General features: G+C 36.5%; 1 protein-coding gene across 1 annotated transcript; it reads left to right on the plus strand.

The window, feature by feature from the left end:
• The first annotated feature begins 15,428 nt into the window (after positions 1 to 15,428).
• LOC142550977 (transcription factor TCP11-like) lies at positions 15,429 to 17,831 on the plus strand. The gene has a single exon (XM_075660030.1). The coding sequence runs from the start codon at positions 15,765 to 15,767 to the stop codon at positions 16,413 to 16,415; it is 651 nt and encodes a 216-aa protein (XP_075516145.1). The 5' UTR covers positions 15,429 to 15,764; the 3' UTR covers positions 16,416 to 17,831.
• The last annotated feature ends 1,410 nt before the right edge of the window (positions 17,832 to 19,241 follow it).

A 19,241-nucleotide genomic window follows, 5' to 3' on the forward strand; every position in this document is an offset into this window, starting at 1 on the left:
GTTCAAAGACTAAATATCAAATTATGCTAGGTACATTTTTTTATGAGCCCACCACCAGCATGCTTATATTTTGTGATTTATTTAATTCAAATATATGCATGGACTATATTTATTGTGAGTTTTTTTTTGTTCTATTTTGTCATAACATCTTCTATATCTGTCAATCTGAACAACATTCCAGTACTTAATGGCTCAAACTTCAAGAAATGGAAAGAGCATGTTATGATAGTGCTCGGCTGCATGGATTTGGGTTATGCGCTAAGGGAAGATCGCCCCGCACTTTTGACCAGTTCAGGAACTGCTGATCAAAAGGGTTCTTTGGAAAAGTCGGAGCGATCAAATCTCATGAGTCTGATGATTATGAAACATTCCATTCCAGATACTATAAGGGGTGTAATTCCTGAAGAAAATGATGCTAAAAAGTTCCTTACTCAAATAGCAGATCGTTTCGCTGCAAACGAAAAGGTCGAGACAAGTACTATTCTGAATAAACTTGTCTCAATGCGGTACAAAGAGAAAAGGAATATAAGGGAGTACATAATGGAAATGTCAAATCTTGTGACTCGACTAAAAGCGTTCAAGTTGGAATTGTCGGAAGACATAGTCGTGCATTTAGTCTTGATCTCTCTGCCTGCGTAATTTAATCAATTCAAAATAAGTTATAATACCCAGAAGGAAAATTGGACTTTGAATGAGCTTATTGCGCAGTGCGTCCAGGAAGAGGAGAGATTGAAACAAGATGTGATTGAAAGTGCTCACTTGACAGCTAACTATCAAGGTAATTGCATCAATAAGAAAAGGAAATGGAGCAACAAGGAAGAAAACTTTGAGACTTCACAGCATATGGAGCAACAGAAACAAGATAAAATGATCACTTGTTTCTTTTGCAAAAGGACTGATGGGCATGTGAAGAAGGATTGTCCCAAATACGCCAATTGGCGTGCAAAGAAAGGGTTGCCTAAGGAGCCGGTTGCCAACTGATGGTGAAAGATACATATTATGAAAAATGAAAATAAAACTGTTGGTGTTTTTTTCTAAAGCTTTATTTAGGAACTGAGTTTTTTTATTTTATGATATTTGAATTTGAAAAACGAAATTTGAATTTAGTTGCATGTTTGGACAAATCAAGTTTTTACTTTATCCATGTGTTATTTTCAGTTTTTCGAAATTCAAATATATTTGGTATGAGTTCTTTGATTGATAAGCTTGATAAATTGAACATCGATATTTTAAATGACATTGACATTATGCATGCATGAAATTTTGAAATTAAATGCAAATTAATTTCGTATGTTGACTTTAGTGGGAGTGAGTAAATTGGAAAGTCAACATTGAGAATAATATATTGATGTTTATGTATACATATGTGGTGGTATAGATTTTATCATGTGATAATCTCATTCGGATTTATAGAGAACATTGTTTAGATATTGTGAACATCATTAGAATGTTGGACAGATATTTAAGAAACCCGATATTGGATTATTAATCGGGTTATGCGGTACATAAAGTGAACTAAAAATTTTATGCTCACACATCGGAAATCTGACATTTGGAAATAGTTGGATATTTGGAATCCGAATAAAGTTGTGGAATTTTATCACCGGTAATGATCATTGGTCTAAGAAACCATTGAGGATCAATTGTGATAATAAAGCCGCTATATTATACTTAAAGAACAACTGAAACTTGTCAAAGTCAAAATATATTGATATGAAGTTTCCAGTTGGAAGGAAATAATTCAGAGTGGTTATGTGGGGCCCTTAGCTCCTAATCGTTATTACAATGCAATCTGATTAGGGTTAATTAATTACAGCGGAAAACGAGTTTAAATTTTCTTTACAATGAGCCCAAATCATTTTATTTGAATACTAAAAATAGTATTTAATCTCACGTCATAAACATGCCCACACGAAATCAAAATCTATCATATACAAACAACTCACATTCTCGGGACATGCCCCGGTATATAGATACATATATATATATATACTGGGAACAAGACAAAACATAAAACCTCAGCCCAAGCTGTGGCTCCCTCCAGAAGTACCCTCTCCGGTCTCCTGATATCCTGGAGTACCTACCATTGTCCACACACAAAGACAACAACAGCCCCCCTTGGGGGTGAGCAAAGCTCCGTATGGAACAACCAATCATATATACCACAGATATCTAAGCAATGATATATGGTATGCAATGCATGTATGTCGTGGAGGTATCGGGTCAAATGCCCATCCACTGAGCACATGTCAGAATCAATCGAATCGCTATCAAATCAATGCTCGAGCTGGCACACCGGCCAATATGGGATACTCGTATGATAGCGTCGGCAAAGCGCCATCAAATCCCAAATCTCATATCCAATCATATGGGGCCACAATTGTCTATGCTTTACGGGTCATATAATACCGGCATAGCGATTGTGTTCACAAACCCCGGAATCCAATCCAATCATATCAGGGTATCCAAGGATCATAGCTCAACGTGCATGTCATGTATCGATGTATGCATAAAATGATGTGTGTTAACAAAACATTTATTTTATACACCGATATCTCAATCTCAATGTCATGTATGCCACATCAATCGACAAATAAGGCATATAGACACATAATCTCATTCCAATCAATCAAATCAATCCGACATATATCATATAATACAGATACCTGTCGTATGTTACCCGGTCGCAACATACCTCAATTCTTCGTTTCCAGTTGATGTAGCCTGAAGATATTGATATTACACTTCATCTACATCAATAACATACTCATTCCAATCAATAACATATTCCAAAATCATTAATATGAGTTTCAAATATCATTTGAAACGTCAAAAATTCATATCAAATCAAAATCATATCATAATTCAATTCCGACTTCGAATACAAGCTTCTTGTCGGTTATTCTACTACATATCAAAAATTCAACTTCAAATACATGCTATTCCAGCACTTTGATATTTCGAGCTGCTGAAACTAGAAGAAATTACCTCAGTCAGAAGCTCTCGACGCGACGATCACAAATATATAATTTGTTTCGCGTTTAGACAGCGTTTCGAAGTCGATTCGGACAAAGGAAATCGAGTTTCCCTTCTTTTCTCTCGAAGCCACGGTAAGGAAATGAAGAAAAGTAAAACAGAAGTCTCGTTCTTATCACCACCGTTCTCGCGCTCGGGCGGTAGAATTCTCGCGCTCGAGCGCGAGACATTCTGTCCCCGAGAAATCTTTATGCCGCGCTCGGGCGGTCAAAAGTTACCGCTCGGGCGCGGAGTGTTCTGCTCGACACTAACCTTTTCTACCTTGGCGCTCGGGCGGTCATTTTCTACCGCCCGGGCGCCACACATTCTGTACAAAATATTTATGTTTGTACTAAATTGGCGTCCGGCCTCTCCACTCGAGCTCTTACAACGTCAATTCATATTCAATATTCATTTTCTCAATTTCATTGTCATAATATACACAAATGTATAATCACATATCAAATTCCTGAATTATCGATAATCATATAAGATTTACGATAATACGATACACGGTCCTTACATTTCTCCCCCTCTTAAAAGATTTCGTCCTCGAAATCTCAAACATCTCTATATACATAACATTGGCAAACATACATATGTCACCAGTTATAGTACATATCAAAGCTAAAATCAGTAAAAGAATCAGAATACATCGAATACAATGGAACAGATGGATTAGCATCAAATAAATGCGGATATGAATCTCGCATCTTGCTCTCCGATTCCCACGTTGATTCTTCAACACCATGTCGTGTCCATTGCACTCGTACTAAAGGAATCGATTTATTTCTCAATATCTTTTCCTTTCGATCCATAATTCGAATAGGTTGTTCGACATAGGAAAGAGAAGGATCAAGTTCCACCTCATCAGGTGCAAGTACATGTGATGGATCCGGTTCATATTTCCTCAGCATAGAAACATGAAACACATCGTGAATAGCAGATAGAGATGGTGGCAATGCCAATCGATACGCAAGATCACCAACTCGATCCAGAATCTCGTATGGACCAACATAACGAGGAGATAATTTCCCTCGCATGCCAAATCGAACAGTGCCTCTAAAGGGAGATATTTTCAAAATTACTTTGTCACTTTTCTGGAATTCCAAGGGTCATCTTCGTTTATTCGCATAACTCGTTTGACGATCCTGAGCAGCTTTCATCCGCTGCCGAATCAACTGAACCTTATCGTTCATTTCCTGTATCATTTCAGGTCCAGTCAATTGTCTCTCACCAATCTCATCCCAGAATAACGGTGATCTACATCGTCTCCCATATAGAGCTTCAAACGGTGCCATACCGATACTCGTCTGAAAGCTATTATTATAAGAAAATTCGACCAATGGTAAGGCATCTTGCCATCCCATTCTGAAGTCCATCACAATCGCACGCAACATATCCTCTAGAGTCTGAATCGTACGCTCGGTCTGGCCATCAGTTTGAGGATGATAAGCAGTACTCATAGCCAAACGCGTACCCATCGCTTCCTGAAAACTACCCCAGAATTTAGAAGCAAATCTGGGATCACGATCAGATACAATCGAGACTGGCACACCGTGCAGTCTCACAACATTCTCAATGTATAAACGGGCCATTCTCTTATAAGGATAAGTCCGTTCATACGGAATAAAATGCGCATATTTCGAAAGCCGATCAATAATCACCCAAATAGCATCACAGCCCTTGGGCGAACGAGGTAAATAAGTCACAAAATCCATAGCGATATGTTCCCAATTCCATTTCGGGATTTCAAGACTATGGAGCAATCCTCCCGGTTTCATTCTCTCGGCTTTTACTTGCTGGCAGACAAGACATTTCGAAATAAACTCAGCAATGTCCTTCTTCATACGTTTCCACCAGAATTGAGGTCTCAATGTCAAATACATCTTCCGACCTCCAGGGTGAATACTGTATTTGCTACAATGTGCTTCACGAAGAAGAGCATATTTCAAATCAGAATCATTAGGGACTACCAGCCGACCATTAAGTCGTAAAGAACCATCAGAAGAAATCTGGAATCCAGATTGATGTCCTGCCGATACCAGTTCTTTCGACTTTTGGATCTGAGCATCGCTTCGTTGGGCCTTTCGTATCTTCGATATCAAATTCGGCTCAATTTGCAATGCTGAGACAGTAACAGAATTCCAATTCGAGTGAAAAGTCCAGCCGGAAATACAAATATCCTCATGTACCTTGGCGACACAAACAGAAGTTAAAACAGAATCATAAACTTTCCGACTAAGGGCATCCACAGTAACATTCACCGATCCAGGGTGATATTGAATCTCACAATCAAAGTCCTTCAGGAGATCCATCCACCTGCGTTGCCTCATGTTCAAATCAGATTAAGAAAAGAGATATTTCAGACTCTTATGGTCCGAATAGATAACAAACTTTTCTCCTTACAAATAATGGCGCCAAATTTTCAGAGCAAACACAATGACGGCCAATTCGAGATCATGAACAGGATAACATGTTTCATGAGATTTCAATTGACGAGATGCATAAGCAACCACTTTTCCATGTTGCATCAAAACACAGCCCAAACCTTTACCAGACGCATCTGTACATACCACAAATCCTCCGGTACCTGAGGGAATAGTAAGCACAGGTGCTGTGGTCAATCTCGTCTTCAATTCAAGAAAACTAGCTTCACATTCATCTGACCAAATGAATCGCTGATTCTTCTATGTCAGTTGAGTAATAGGTTTAGCTATTTTCGAAAATCCTTCAATAAAACGACGATAATATCCAGCCAAACCCATGAAGCTACGGATCTCAGGAACATTCGTAGGTCTCGGCCAATTCAATACAGCTTCGACCTTAGCAGGATCAACAGATATGCCATGTCTTGAAATGACGTGGCCCAAAAATACCACTCTGTCCATCCAAAATTCACATTTGGACAATTTGGCATATAAATGACTAGTACGAAGAGTTTGAAGTATCAGTCTCAAATGTTCAGCATGCTCCTTTTTCGATTTCGAATATACAAGAATATCATCGATAAATACAATAACGAATCGGTCCAGATAATCTCGGAAGACACGATTCATTAAGTCCATAAAAATAGCAGGAGCATTCGTAAGACCGAAAGGCATAACCAGAAATTCATAGTGGCCATACCTCGTACGGAAAGCAGTTTTGGGCACATCTTCGTCTCGAACTCGTACTTGATGATACCCAGAACGTACATGCATGTCATGTATCGAGGTATGCATAAAATGATGTGTGTTAACAAAACATTTATTTTATACACCGATATCTCAATCTCAATGTCATGTATGCCACATCAATCGACAAATAAGGCATATAGACACATAATCTCATTCCAATCAATCAAATCAATCCGACATATATCATATAATACAGATACCTGTCGTATGTTACTCGGTCGCAACATACCTCAATTCTTCGTTTCCAGTTGATGTAGCCTGAAGATATTGATATTACACTTTATCTACATCAATAACATACTCATTCCAATCAATAACATATTCCAAAATCATTAATATGAGTTTCAAATATCATTTGAAACGTCAAAAATTCATATCAAATCAAAATCATATCATAATTCAATTCCGACTTCGAATACAAGCTTCTTGTCGGTTATTCTACTACATATCAAAAATTCAACTTCAAATACATGCTATTCCAGCACTTTGATATTTCGAGCTGCTGAAACTAGAAGAAATTACCTCAGTCAGAAGCTCTCGACGCGACGATCACAAATATATAATTTGTTTCGCGTTTAGACAGCGTTTCGAAGTCGATTCGGACAAAGGAAATCGAGTTTCCCTTCTTTTCTCTCGAAGCCACGGTAAGGAAATGAAGAAAAGTAAAACAGAAGTCTCGTTCTTATCACCACCGTTCTCGCGCTCGGGCGGTAGAATTCTCGCGCTCGAGCGCGAGACATTCTGTCCCCGAGAAATCTTTATGCCGCGCTCGGGCGGTCAAAAGTTACCGCTCGGGCGCGGAGTGTTCTGCTCGACACTAACCTTTTCTACCTTGGCGCTCGGGCGGTCATTTTCTACCGCCCGGGCGCCACACATTCTGTACAAAATATTTATGTTTGTACTAAATTGGCGTTCGGCCTCTCCACTCGAGCTCTTACAACGTCAATTCATATTCAATATTCATTTTCTCAATTTCATTGTCATAATATACACAAATGTATAATCACATATCAAATTCCTGAATTATCGATAATCATATAAGATTTACGATAATACGATACACAGTCCTTACAGGTTATGTGTCAATTGAGCATGTTATTGCAAACTCTATAATTGCGGATGCGTTTGTCATGGGTTGACCACCCAAGATTTTTTGGGCATGTGACACACATTGGTGTTGTCCACATAGTTGATATGCCTGTACAGTGGGAGTTTGTATTCGGTTTGAACATTGACTCATTTGACATGATTTAAGTTTCTGTACAGACTAAGATTTATTTGAATTACTCTGAAATATAGTGATGACTTTCATTGCGGTTTAACATTTGGTTGAAAGTCTGTTATTGGACTCTTTGAGTCATTAGGAGGACCAGTTGGAAATACAGGTTTTATTCTGGGATTACATTTATGTATTTTCATGCTACACATCCATACTTGATCTATGTTATTGATTATGCTAATATTGTGATCATCGATGGGTCTAGTGATTTTAAATGTAGCGATGACTGCTTTGGTTCGATATTGGTATAATCGATAGATCAGATTGTTAAGGAATATTTTGGTTTAGATTGCAAGAGCTCAATCCAGTTTTTTGCATGTACAATATCCGGATAACTTATGTGGCCCAAGTGGGAGATTCTTGGAATTATTTTATGGGCTCGCATAAGTTAATTAATTGTACATGGACAAGCTATCTAATAAAGGACTCAATAAAGTGATCTAATTAATTATGGGTTTCCAAAGTATTAAATAAATTGGTATGATCCACCTTATGTGTAGAAACCCAGCCCAATTAGGTCTTCTATGATGGGTTGAAGACTGCTAAGGTTATATAAGGTTATGGTCCCCAAGTCACAGAGAACATAACTCATAATACATACGGCACACGTATTCTAGATCTCTCTCCTTCCCCCATCAAAGGCAAGAATAAGGTGGTCGATTCTCTGTTGCCTTGGAAGATCCATAACTCCGACGCTAGATCAATCAATGGATTCTAGTACGTGTTTACTGTTATTCATATTTTCTGATAATTCGATATGAATTCCTGACGTATTGTGATTATGAGTTTAATCATATGATTTATAAATTTATTTTATTAAATCTCCAATAGTGCGTACCTACAATAGCGACTTCGTTAATTGTGGAAGAAGTCGCGTACCACCTGACGCGCTTTCCTAAGGATTCTTGCTGTATTCACGTGTTTTCTCCAAGTACGTACCACGTACGATCCCCATTTTGTCATTTGGAGTGAAAAAGATGCCACGTTTACGTTGTCCCAATTAACGTTTTTATTATTCAATTTGTTGACTTGTTTAATTACTTTGTTCAACTTTTTTCATAAAGAGTTTAATTGTCATTTGGAGTGAAAGATGTCACATTTTATTTTCTTTTTTGAAAAATGCAAATGTAATTTTCAAAATCATACAATTCTTATTCAAAATAACCTCAATATTTGTTCTTATATCCTAAATTATTCAATACCCTTTTCACTATTTTCTCAGTTCATTGGTCATTTTATTTAAAAAAATTTTAATCTTCATTCTTAATTTTCTTGCTAAAACATCTTTATATTACTCTAACCGTTGATCTAATTGATTGGGTTATTTGATAAAATAGGTATTCAAAAATGGACATAGTTACCTAGATTTTAGAATATGATGTGAAAAGGATGATACATATATAAACGGAAAATTATATTTCTAAATGATGTATGTTTGTTTCTTTGCTATTTTGGTCATCTATGTTAGCAAATTTCAGTCGCAATTGTCTATATTTCGATTTTTGACAATTTTAGTCCTTTTCATCGATAGTGCTGATATGACACCACACACGTCAGCACCATGTTAGAAAAAAAGACTAAAATCGCGTAGAAAAAAAACAAAGATAGTCGATTAAAATTGAAACTTGACAACAAAGATGACCAAAATCATCAAATTTATAAAACAAAAAAATTTCAATTCTCTCTTTTAGAGAATGAAAAAAAGAAGGGATAATCACATTTGGTTTTACTTGAGAAATGAGAAAATAATTTCTAAAATCAAATCAAACACTGCGTTGATTTTGTTAAAACATTTTTTATAATAATCAATATCCTGTTTAGAAGTACATATGATTATTTTGTTTCAAACAGTACGTTGATACCTTTTATGTACGTTACCTGCTATGTTTTCTAACTTATTATTGGAAGAATGACAAAAAAATTATCTTCTTTGATTAATGTATTGTAAAAAAACATCATTCAACGTACCTTAAAAAAGCCAATTCATCGTACAAAATTTTTATCCCAAAGAGCACTCTATTTTATTTTTAATTTATCAGTTTTCCCAAGGTTTTTTTATGCCCAAAATATGTCATTTACAGATAATATTTTTTACTTTTTTAAAAAGTTAAAGTCACGTGTATGTAAGATTAGAACTCAATAAAAATTTTCGACAAGTACCAACAACCTTAATGATATATTGTCATAGACCTCTTCCTCAAAAACTAGTTGGCAAAAACTTAAGTGTGACGGTCTCACAGATCGTATTTTGTGATACAGATCTCTTAGTTGGGTCATCCATGAAAACATATTATTTTTTATGCTAAGAGTATTATTTTTTATTGTGAATATTGGTCTGGTTGACCCGTTTCACAGATAAAGATTCGTGAGATCATCTCACAAGAGACTTACTCAAACTAATTCAATCTCGAGTTAAAACAAATATTTAAACCGTTATAATTTAGACGGATACAGCATACTTGTTAGTGACCAAGTCAAAAATCTAGAATTTTAAGAAATCAAAAAAAAAAAAAACGTTTGTAAATCAGACCAGAGCAATTATTACCACATGTTCTCTGAATAAGCTCCTAACTGAAATTTTATCAACTTCGATGAACTTCGCTAAAAGCTTAGGTCTTAAGATCTAGTTTAGTGAACTACAAAAAAATTCAAGATTTATTAAAAGGGATAGAAATATTTAAACCAAAAATAAAAATTTATAACCAATATGTAAAATCTTCGCTCAATAATTTAATATATATAGATTTAAGAATTTGAAATCCAATAATCTCATATCCATGATCTATTCAAAAGATAACTTACAGTAGGATGTAAATGATTTAGATGGAGGGAGATTTAATTTGATTAATGATTTTAGACTTGGATTACAAATTACATTTACATTGGATGATTTGAAATATATCCTTCATTACAAATTAAATTTTTTTTTTGTTGATAACGATTAAATTTGAAGTACTCCAAAATGAATCTTCCGAATTTTTTTTAAATAATTTTAGAATCAAGGATTTTAAATCTACACTTTCGAATTAACGATCCAAACACAACCTAAAAATTTATTTTCCGACCTCGTAAGTTTCTTTTTTAAAAAATGTGTTTTTTTTATAAGATCCCAAAATTTAATGTTCGCGCATAATATCTATACTCTATTATTAAACTCGAGCACTTCGTATTAACTAATTTTGATTTTCACTGTGTCATCAAATTTTATTTACAATTTTACTTTTCATAATATTTGTAAGATAATTTTGCTTGTGTGAGTTTATTAGTATTTTTGTATGTCTCTTTATATTTTTTTGATTTTTCCTACAATTTATTTAGAAGTTCAAATTATCTCAACAAATCTTATATAATCGTTAATCTTTAGGCTGCGTTTGGTTTGGAGGATAGGATAATGAAATGATTAAGAGAGAAATGATAAAAAGAATTATTGAAGTAAAAAATTAACATATAATGATAAAATAATATTATGTTTGGTATGATGAATAAGAATGTGATAATTAATAATTTTTTGATGAATTGACAAAATTGCCCTTCTATTTGTTTGTCGGCGAGAGGCGGCGGCGGTCGGCCGGTCGGTCGAAAGCGTCGGCGGTCGGCCGGAAGCGACGGGGGTGGTAGGTCGGAAGTGGCGGCGGCGGTCGGCCGGTCGGTCGGAAGCGTCGGCGGTCGGCCGGAAGCGACGGGGGTGGTAGGCCGGAAGTGGCGGCGGTGGTCGGCCGGAGGTGGTGGCGATAGGCCGGAGGAGGAGGAGGCGGTCGGCGGCAGGGGTTGGCGGTGGGCGGTCGGTGGAAGGAAGTGGTGGTGAATTTGGATTTAGGAGAATAGTAAAATTGGAAAAATATGATGGATTAAGAGTGAGATAAATAATCCTAGGGGGTGAGGAGATATTATTTTAATCTACCTAATATGACCTAATCATTTATAGGAGGGATTGAGTTGGTTAAATAAAAATCGTATCAAACGTTTGATTAGATGGGTGTAATAATCATAAATCCACCAAATCCCATGAACCAAACACATGTATCATATCCAAATAAAATAATATATATTTTGTTCAAAAAAATTATCAAACAGAAAAAAAATAAATATGACATGCATATCGCGTGTTACGGAATATTGGTATGATATAAATTATTGCACTTAAAATTATATGAAATTTTATACTTACGTACGTACATGTAGAACACAATCTCCATCTTCACTAAAAAAAAAAAAAAAAAGATCAAAGCTGCCTCCTCATCGATCTTCAATGCTCATTCCTCTCATGCCAACAGACAAGCATCGCTATGCAACGTCGGAAAATATAGAATTTCGCCCTCTGCTTCTTCGCGAATCGGCCGCATTTCTCCGCGAAAGATGATCTGCAACTCCCTGAATACTCCGCACCCTCTTCACTCCCTTCCATGAAATCAATCTTTAATCACTAAAATAATCTTGTATTATTTACAAGTGTTTGCTAGAGCCTCAGAGGTTAAAGTAAGATAATATATATATTTATGTAGGAAAAGGGTTTTTTGTTTCAAGCAACACGAACTCAAAATTGATTAGGCGATCGACTTCACCAGTTGATCAATATATTTGGGTTTCTTTGTATAATGGTTTCTTGAATAGTAATTATAGGAAATCTTAGACAGGTACGAGTTGACCATCGCAATCGATGAACTATATATAATTGAGTGTGAACTAATGATGATAGGGGGAAAATAGTGGACTACCTTTTAATGGTAAAAAAAAAAAACTTTAGTAACAGCGCATGTCATAATGTATTTAATGTCAGTTGTTGCATCGAGCACAAATCTTGCAAACAGGAGTTGGGAGACTGGACTAAGTTTTTCCCCGGAAGAAGAAGTGTTTACTATATACTATCACAAGAAAATGTAGTGAGTAAATAAATTCATGTATATCTTGTGTAAGTGACATGACCTAGCTAGTTAGGTGAGTTGTAGTTTGTATACGATATTTAGTGAGACGGATATTTTATTTGGGTCATTCATGAAAAAGTATTACTTTTTATGATAAGAGTATTACTTTGTGAATATCGGTAGGGTTGATCCAGCTCACAGATAAAAATTCGTGAGACCGTCTTACAAGAGATATACTCAAAGATAAATAGATGATATATAGGGCTTTTTTTTTTTGGTTGATGTGCTTTTTTTAAATTATTAGCTTAATTAATTGGTTGTTTAATATCACTCAATATATAGTTTCCAAATACTTGCATGCACCGATACATCTTTTCTCATATCCATGGTTTTATGATAAGTAGTCCCTTCTGGCTTCTAGTTAGGGATGTAAATGATCCAAAACAAACCAAACAGTATCAGGCTTGAGCTTGGTTTGTTTAAAATTGTTTGAGGCTCGAGCTTGATTCGAGCTTCTATTATTAGGCTCGAGTTTGGTTTGTATTGAAATTACTGAGCTCGTTAAAAGCTCGAGCTCGGCTCGTTAAAAGCTCGTTTAGCATGTTAATCAAGCTAGGCTCGAGCTTGATTCATAATAGCTCGTTTAACATGTTTAACAAGCATGTCTTGAGCTTGTCTCGTTTTCGAGCTCGATAAGCATAGAATTGAGCTCGAGTTTGAGTTTGAATCGAGCTTGTTAAAAATTAAATATATCTATAAACTAATTTTAAATCAGACATAAAAATGTAAATTCATTCATAAATAACCAAAACGACACAAATAAGAGCAAAAAATAAATAAATAAGTATATTATTGAACATTCCAAAATCATGTTTGCGAGCCACCTAAACGAGCCGAGCTCGAGCTCGAGTACGAGCCACCTAATCGAGCCGAGCTCGAGCTCGCAAGCCTATTATCGAACATGTTTGCGAGCTCACGAGCCAAATATCCTTAGGCTTGAGCTTGGTTTGATTAAATTTTCGAGCTCAAAATCGAGTTTGGGCTTGGTTTGATATGATTAACAAACAAACCCAAACAAGCTTTTTATCAAGCCGAGCTTCGAATATCTCGCAAATCCCTACTTCTAGTATGTGAAAAAGGTATTGTTGGCCTAACCATTTTACAATCAAAATAGTCAAAATTCATTTATTGCAATATTGCTTTTGCAATTATTATGTTACAGACTCGAACTATTCATGGGCTCCTATGGTTACGTTAAGTCGAATTCTTTTATGTCATAGCACACTCACGGATCAAACTACAATAAATGAGTGGTCCATGAATATAAAAATAAGGGTTTTTTTTTTAGTTGATACGAAATTGTTATATTCTCTCTCAAATTCGAGATCTCATTTTAAACATAAAATTTTTAAAACTTTAATGTTAAGTGGACCACAAACCATAACCATAAACGTAAGGTGATAATATATACATTATCGGTGAATCCTTGATATGATATATATGACTAGTGTGAATACATAAAGACGAGTTGAATTCACACATGAATAAGGAAAATTACATAATTTTATCTAAAATGTGAGAGAGTCGTATACTAAAAACATCAATTTAAGTAAAAAAAATACCAACGATCTAACATTTAATCATTCATACCAAAATGTATACAAATTTGATAGTTGGTTTTAATCTTCTAATAATATTTAACGCCAAAACAAAAGAATGACACTGAAATTGTTGATATAAACTCCTGTCATTATTTATATATTATCTCCCGGGATAATGATATCGCTCTTGTTTTTTTTATTATCTGTTTGAGGTGTCTAATATATCTATACTTTAACTCTTTTTATCACTTTTAATGAATGTTTATTTCATCTCAAAAAAATAAAATAAATAAACAGTAAGAATTTATACAAATATAAAAATACATTAAAAATTTCTGGAAGAAACTAAGATGGAGACGTTGTGGAAGACTGAAAAATGTAATAACATTTCTAAGAATGTGTAAATATGAAAACTTAAATTTATGAAGAGTTGTGGAAAATTTGTTTTCTTTATGCCTATGTTTTCCTCTTTTGTTCGGTGAGACTTTTTCCTCCAATCCCCACTTTTCATTTACGATCTCCAACCACGGATTTGTTCCGATATGTTTTCGCACTTCTGACCATTCAAAATATTTCGGAATAATTATTGGGTTTTTCTCATGCAATTTTGCGGGCTAAAATTCGTGTTGGGCTTTGGTCGAATTTATTTGAACTAAATTTAATTTTTTTTTCTTGCAAACATAGAGTAATCAACATATGAAGATATTTCTCACGGTTAGTTGTCTTATATCAGTTAAATAAAATAATTGAGAATTATATATATGGATTTGAACAATCTTCTTTGAGCTAGTTTTTGGGATTGAGTTAGATTCATGTTTCTATCTTAACATGATATCAAAGCTCATTTTCCACTGTTGTATGTTTGACTGCCCCGTTCTGTCGATAATTTGGTCATGTGTGGCGTGAAGAGGGTGTGTTAGTTGTCCCACATCGATCAAACAAATTCCCTGAGAGTTGCACATATATGGATTTGAACAAACATCTCCCCCCTTGAGCTAGCTTTTGGGGTTGACTTATTCCAAGTCTCAATTTTAATATAGTATCAGATCTAATGTTCCACCGTTATGTGTTGAACTGACCATAGCCGAGCCATCCGTTCTGTCCATAATTGAGTCATTTGTAAATTTCAAGCTCCAGATGTTCATTCGTGAGTGCGAGGAGGGTGTGTTAATTGTTCCACATCGGTTAGATAAATTCCCTGAGAGTTTCATATATGAACTTGAACAAACCTCTCTCATTGAGATAGTTTTGGGGGTTGAGTTAGTTCCAAGTCTCAATCTTAACATGGTATCAGAGCTCAGGTTTTATCGTTATGTGTTGAACTGCCGTAGTTGGGCCACATTGCCACTTGTGTTCCTTCAAACGTGTCTTCAAAATGTAAACAAGTTTTTTTTTCTCTCCATTTTTTTAAAAGTTGGGTGATGAATTAGTTACAACTGACTCTCGTCGTGTCGACAACCAGCTCAACGTCAAGATCATGGATTTGATTCTGGAAATGTGACTCCAAAGAATACATACATTATTTCGATATATTACATGTACCAGCACTTTGTTTTTCTAGGGAGGAAAAACAAGCTCTACTTCATTTTTCATGATTTTTTTGATTTTCTAAATAATTAGAAAATTCATATGTGGGGTGGGGCCCCACAATCCGATGTAAACGAAGATCTTGGGTGGCCCATCACTGTAACAGCAGAGCGCGCTCTCCAGGGGCCAATCACAATCCCCAAGGCAACATTGACTAAACTACCCTTAACCTTTCGCAGTGTGGGCCCATTCTCAGAAGTACCGAATAAACCCTACCCACACAGGAGTCCAGCAGCAGTCAATGGCTTCGTCACATGTGGTCCTCCGCCAAATCTCCCCCTTCGACTCCCCTCCGTCCCTGCCAACCACCGCCGTGCACCTCCTCCCTCCTCCCTCATCCGCTTCCGCCATGGATTCCAAGTCAAAGATTGGTGTGGTTTCTAAAAGGGTTTCTACCGGATCTTCTTCAAGCAAAGATCGGCACACCAAGGTTAACGGCCGTGGTAGGCGTGTCAGAATGCCGGCTCTCTGCGCCGCCAGAGTCTTCCAGCTGACACGGGAGCTCGGTCACCGCTCCGACGGCGAGACGATCGAGTGGCTGCTACGTCAAGCTGAGCCTTCTATCATCGCCGCCACAGGTACGGGGACCGTCCCGGCGGAGTCTGTTTCCACCACTTCCGGTACACTACCTCCTTCACGATCCACAGCCTTTTCTTATGCGCCGCTGGCCACGGTTGCTCATCCCGTGGCCGTCGCAGCGGGAAATAGCATCTTCTCCGTGCCTCCGCCGCAGCCGAGCTGCAGGCTGGACCTCTGCCAGCCAACTCCAACGATGACTTTGGAGTTCTCCCCTAATGGATATCGACATATGTCCTTCACGGCGTTGCTGCTGCAGCCGGCATCGGCGGACGAGGAGGTGGAGGGTCAAGAAACTAGTGGCAGCAACCAATAAGTAATCATTAATTATAATGACTATGGAGATTTAGGGGTTTTGGTGGGGCCTTAAGTGAATTGGGTGAGAATTGGAGATATTTATACACCATAATAGAATGATGAATGAGCTTGACAGAACTGTACACCATTTGCAATGAACTTATAAAAAGGCTCCTAGTTTCATTAAAAAAGTGTTCTTTTACTACCATTTAGTTTGTCGTCACTTGTTTGTTTAGTCCTTTTAAGGAAAAATTTATATTTGGTACACGGTACTAATAGGTTAACTGGGGTTAAGCATGATCAACGCCCTTGAAATTCTTTTGCTATGTAAGTCTACAATTTGAAGATGACTCGAAATAGAAAAAGATAGGCCCCCACCCCTGAATGTGGAAGTTGTAGGAGTTACCCGGATTGGGTCAAAGAAATAGGCGGGTACGAGGCTGTTGCATCTGCGCCTTTCTTTTATCCATGTTGAGTGGACCACAAACCTTCAACACAATAATATACACTAGGTTGTACGTAATTAGGATTTAGGACCAACGGTGACGCAAGCAAGCCAGCCTTTGAAATCCTACTGGTTTAGTGTGCGTGCGCGGTGCGCGTTCTTTTTCCTCCTTTGTCACGTCACATATATAGAGCTGAATAATGGCTCCACGGTTTTATTCACGAGTCAACTTATTGATAGTTGAAACTTATTCAACACGGTTATTCTCGTAATATTTGGTTGGTTGTTGGTTAAGAGGAAGGAAGTGATTTGAAAATGTAGTATAATAAGTCAGGTAGTCTTCAAATATGGAACTGTACAGCTCTGAGGCGACGGAACTGATGAATTAAGGATATAGAATACACAAGAAAATACTGAAAACTTGCACAGAAGATAATTCATTTCCCAAGTCAAGAGGGTGAATGGGCGCAGAAAGGCTGATGACAAAAGGGAATTGTTTACCTACCGAAGAAGAAGCTCTTTTTTCCTATAATATCATTATTACCTGCATCTCTTTACAGCTGACAGAATTTCCTGCAGAATTTCAAATAAAATTCATGGTCTTTATGGATACTGAAGTTGCAGTCTGACAATTGATGTCTCCACACACTGAACTTCGCTCATTCTCAGTTGTGTTCTTGGAGGACAATACTACACTTCAACATTTCTTGGAGGCCTGGGAGATTGTAACGGTTTATACATGAAATAGTCCTAATGTAGAGGAGCATTCAGCTATCTCAAATCCTGGAAGATGATCTCTATAAGCATCAGTCTTAATGCATGATACGCTAGTTGCCAAAAGCTTCGGGAATTCAACCTTTATCCACATTCCCACCTTGACAAAACAGAACACTGAAAGTTGAATGAACTAGATATATTGAACATGACACCTGGTACAAAAAGTTCGGGCAAGAAAAAACGACATCTGAAATCGAATGCGCTTAGCAATGATGCTTCCTCAGTGGCTAGCTACTGTATGTTTTATATACTTCAAATCGCCTATTTAATTCATCAAAAAGTTTCTGTTTATTTATTCTAGTGTACTAACATATTCAGCTTGAAGTTTTAAAATCAACCATTTAATTATCTACTTTATGATATGACTGTCAATTTAGGTTTGGTTTGTTAGGTCGACCGGATGCACCCAAAAAATTATGGGTTGAGTTACTATTTTATCAAGATATCTGAAGACTATCCCGTTGGGGGCGACCCACTAAAATCAAGTCTAGATTTATCTATTTATACTAGGCTGCGTTTGGTTTTGAGGATAAAATAAACTAATGATTAGTAAGTAAATGAGAAAGAAAATGATTGTCGTAGAATGTAATATATGGTGTTATGTTTGGTAAGATTTTTAAGTGTAGGATAATTTTGAATTTTTTGATGAAAAGACAAAATTGCCCTTGTTTCTTTTTTTTCTTCTTCCACTCCGGCGGCGGCCGATCCGGCAGGGAGGTGGCGGCGACGGTCCGGCAACGTCGGTGCGGCCGGCAGTAAGCAGCGGCGACGGCTGCCGGCCGGCGGCGGCGGTCGGTGGTCCGGCATCGGCTGGTTCTCGGCGGCGGCGGCGGTTGTCGACCGGCGGCGGCGACGGCGATCGTGGCGGGAAGTGATGGTAAGTTTGGATACAGAAGAATAAGGATCAAACCGTTTAGGTTGCAGGTTGCCCTAGCAGGGCCAACCCTCCCTTGTTGTTTTAACAAATATTTATTTTATTAACCATTGCGGCGTAATCTCAATTGATTTTTCTCATCCATCTCCAATTTTATTCATTATTGAAAAAATGATTTCATTAACAATAATTGAGTTACTTTCTTTACTTGATTTATATATTGGTTTATTGAGTTTTTAATTTTTTTAATTATTTTTATCATTGCGTATTTTATACGTATATGTAGATAGTGTAGATATTAAGATAAGTTTATATTGTGAGAGTTTAGATATTTTGTAAGTCATTGACGAGGAAAAAGAAAGAGATGGAAAGAAAGATGTACATTTATTTGATATATAGGTTTATGAATTTTGAATAATGGTGTAGATTTGTTAAACTTCATTTAGTTTTAAATTTTAATTTTTTATACTAACAATATTAATTGTTGAACAATTTGATTAAATGAACTATCAATAAAATTCTTATAAGACTGTCTCACATGTCAATTTTGTGATACAGATTTTCGATCCGATCTTACATGATCCATTAAAAAACATTATTTTTTATGTCAAAATATTATTTTCTACTCTAGATATGAATTGGGTCGATTCATCTCACGGAATATCCACTCATGAACTATATGAAAGTAAAATATGGATATGGACCATATGATCTTTGTTTTCACGTTTTTTTTTTAAAAGAAGGGTTTG

The sequence above is a fragment of the Primulina tabacum genome, chromosome 7, assembly GCF_025594145.1.
Source record: "Primulina tabacum isolate GXHZ01 chromosome 7, ASM2559414v2, whole genome shotgun sequence".
In the NCBI taxonomy this organism is placed as follows: domain Eukaryota; kingdom Viridiplantae; phylum Streptophyta; class Magnoliopsida; order Lamiales; family Gesneriaceae; genus Primulina; species Primulina tabacum.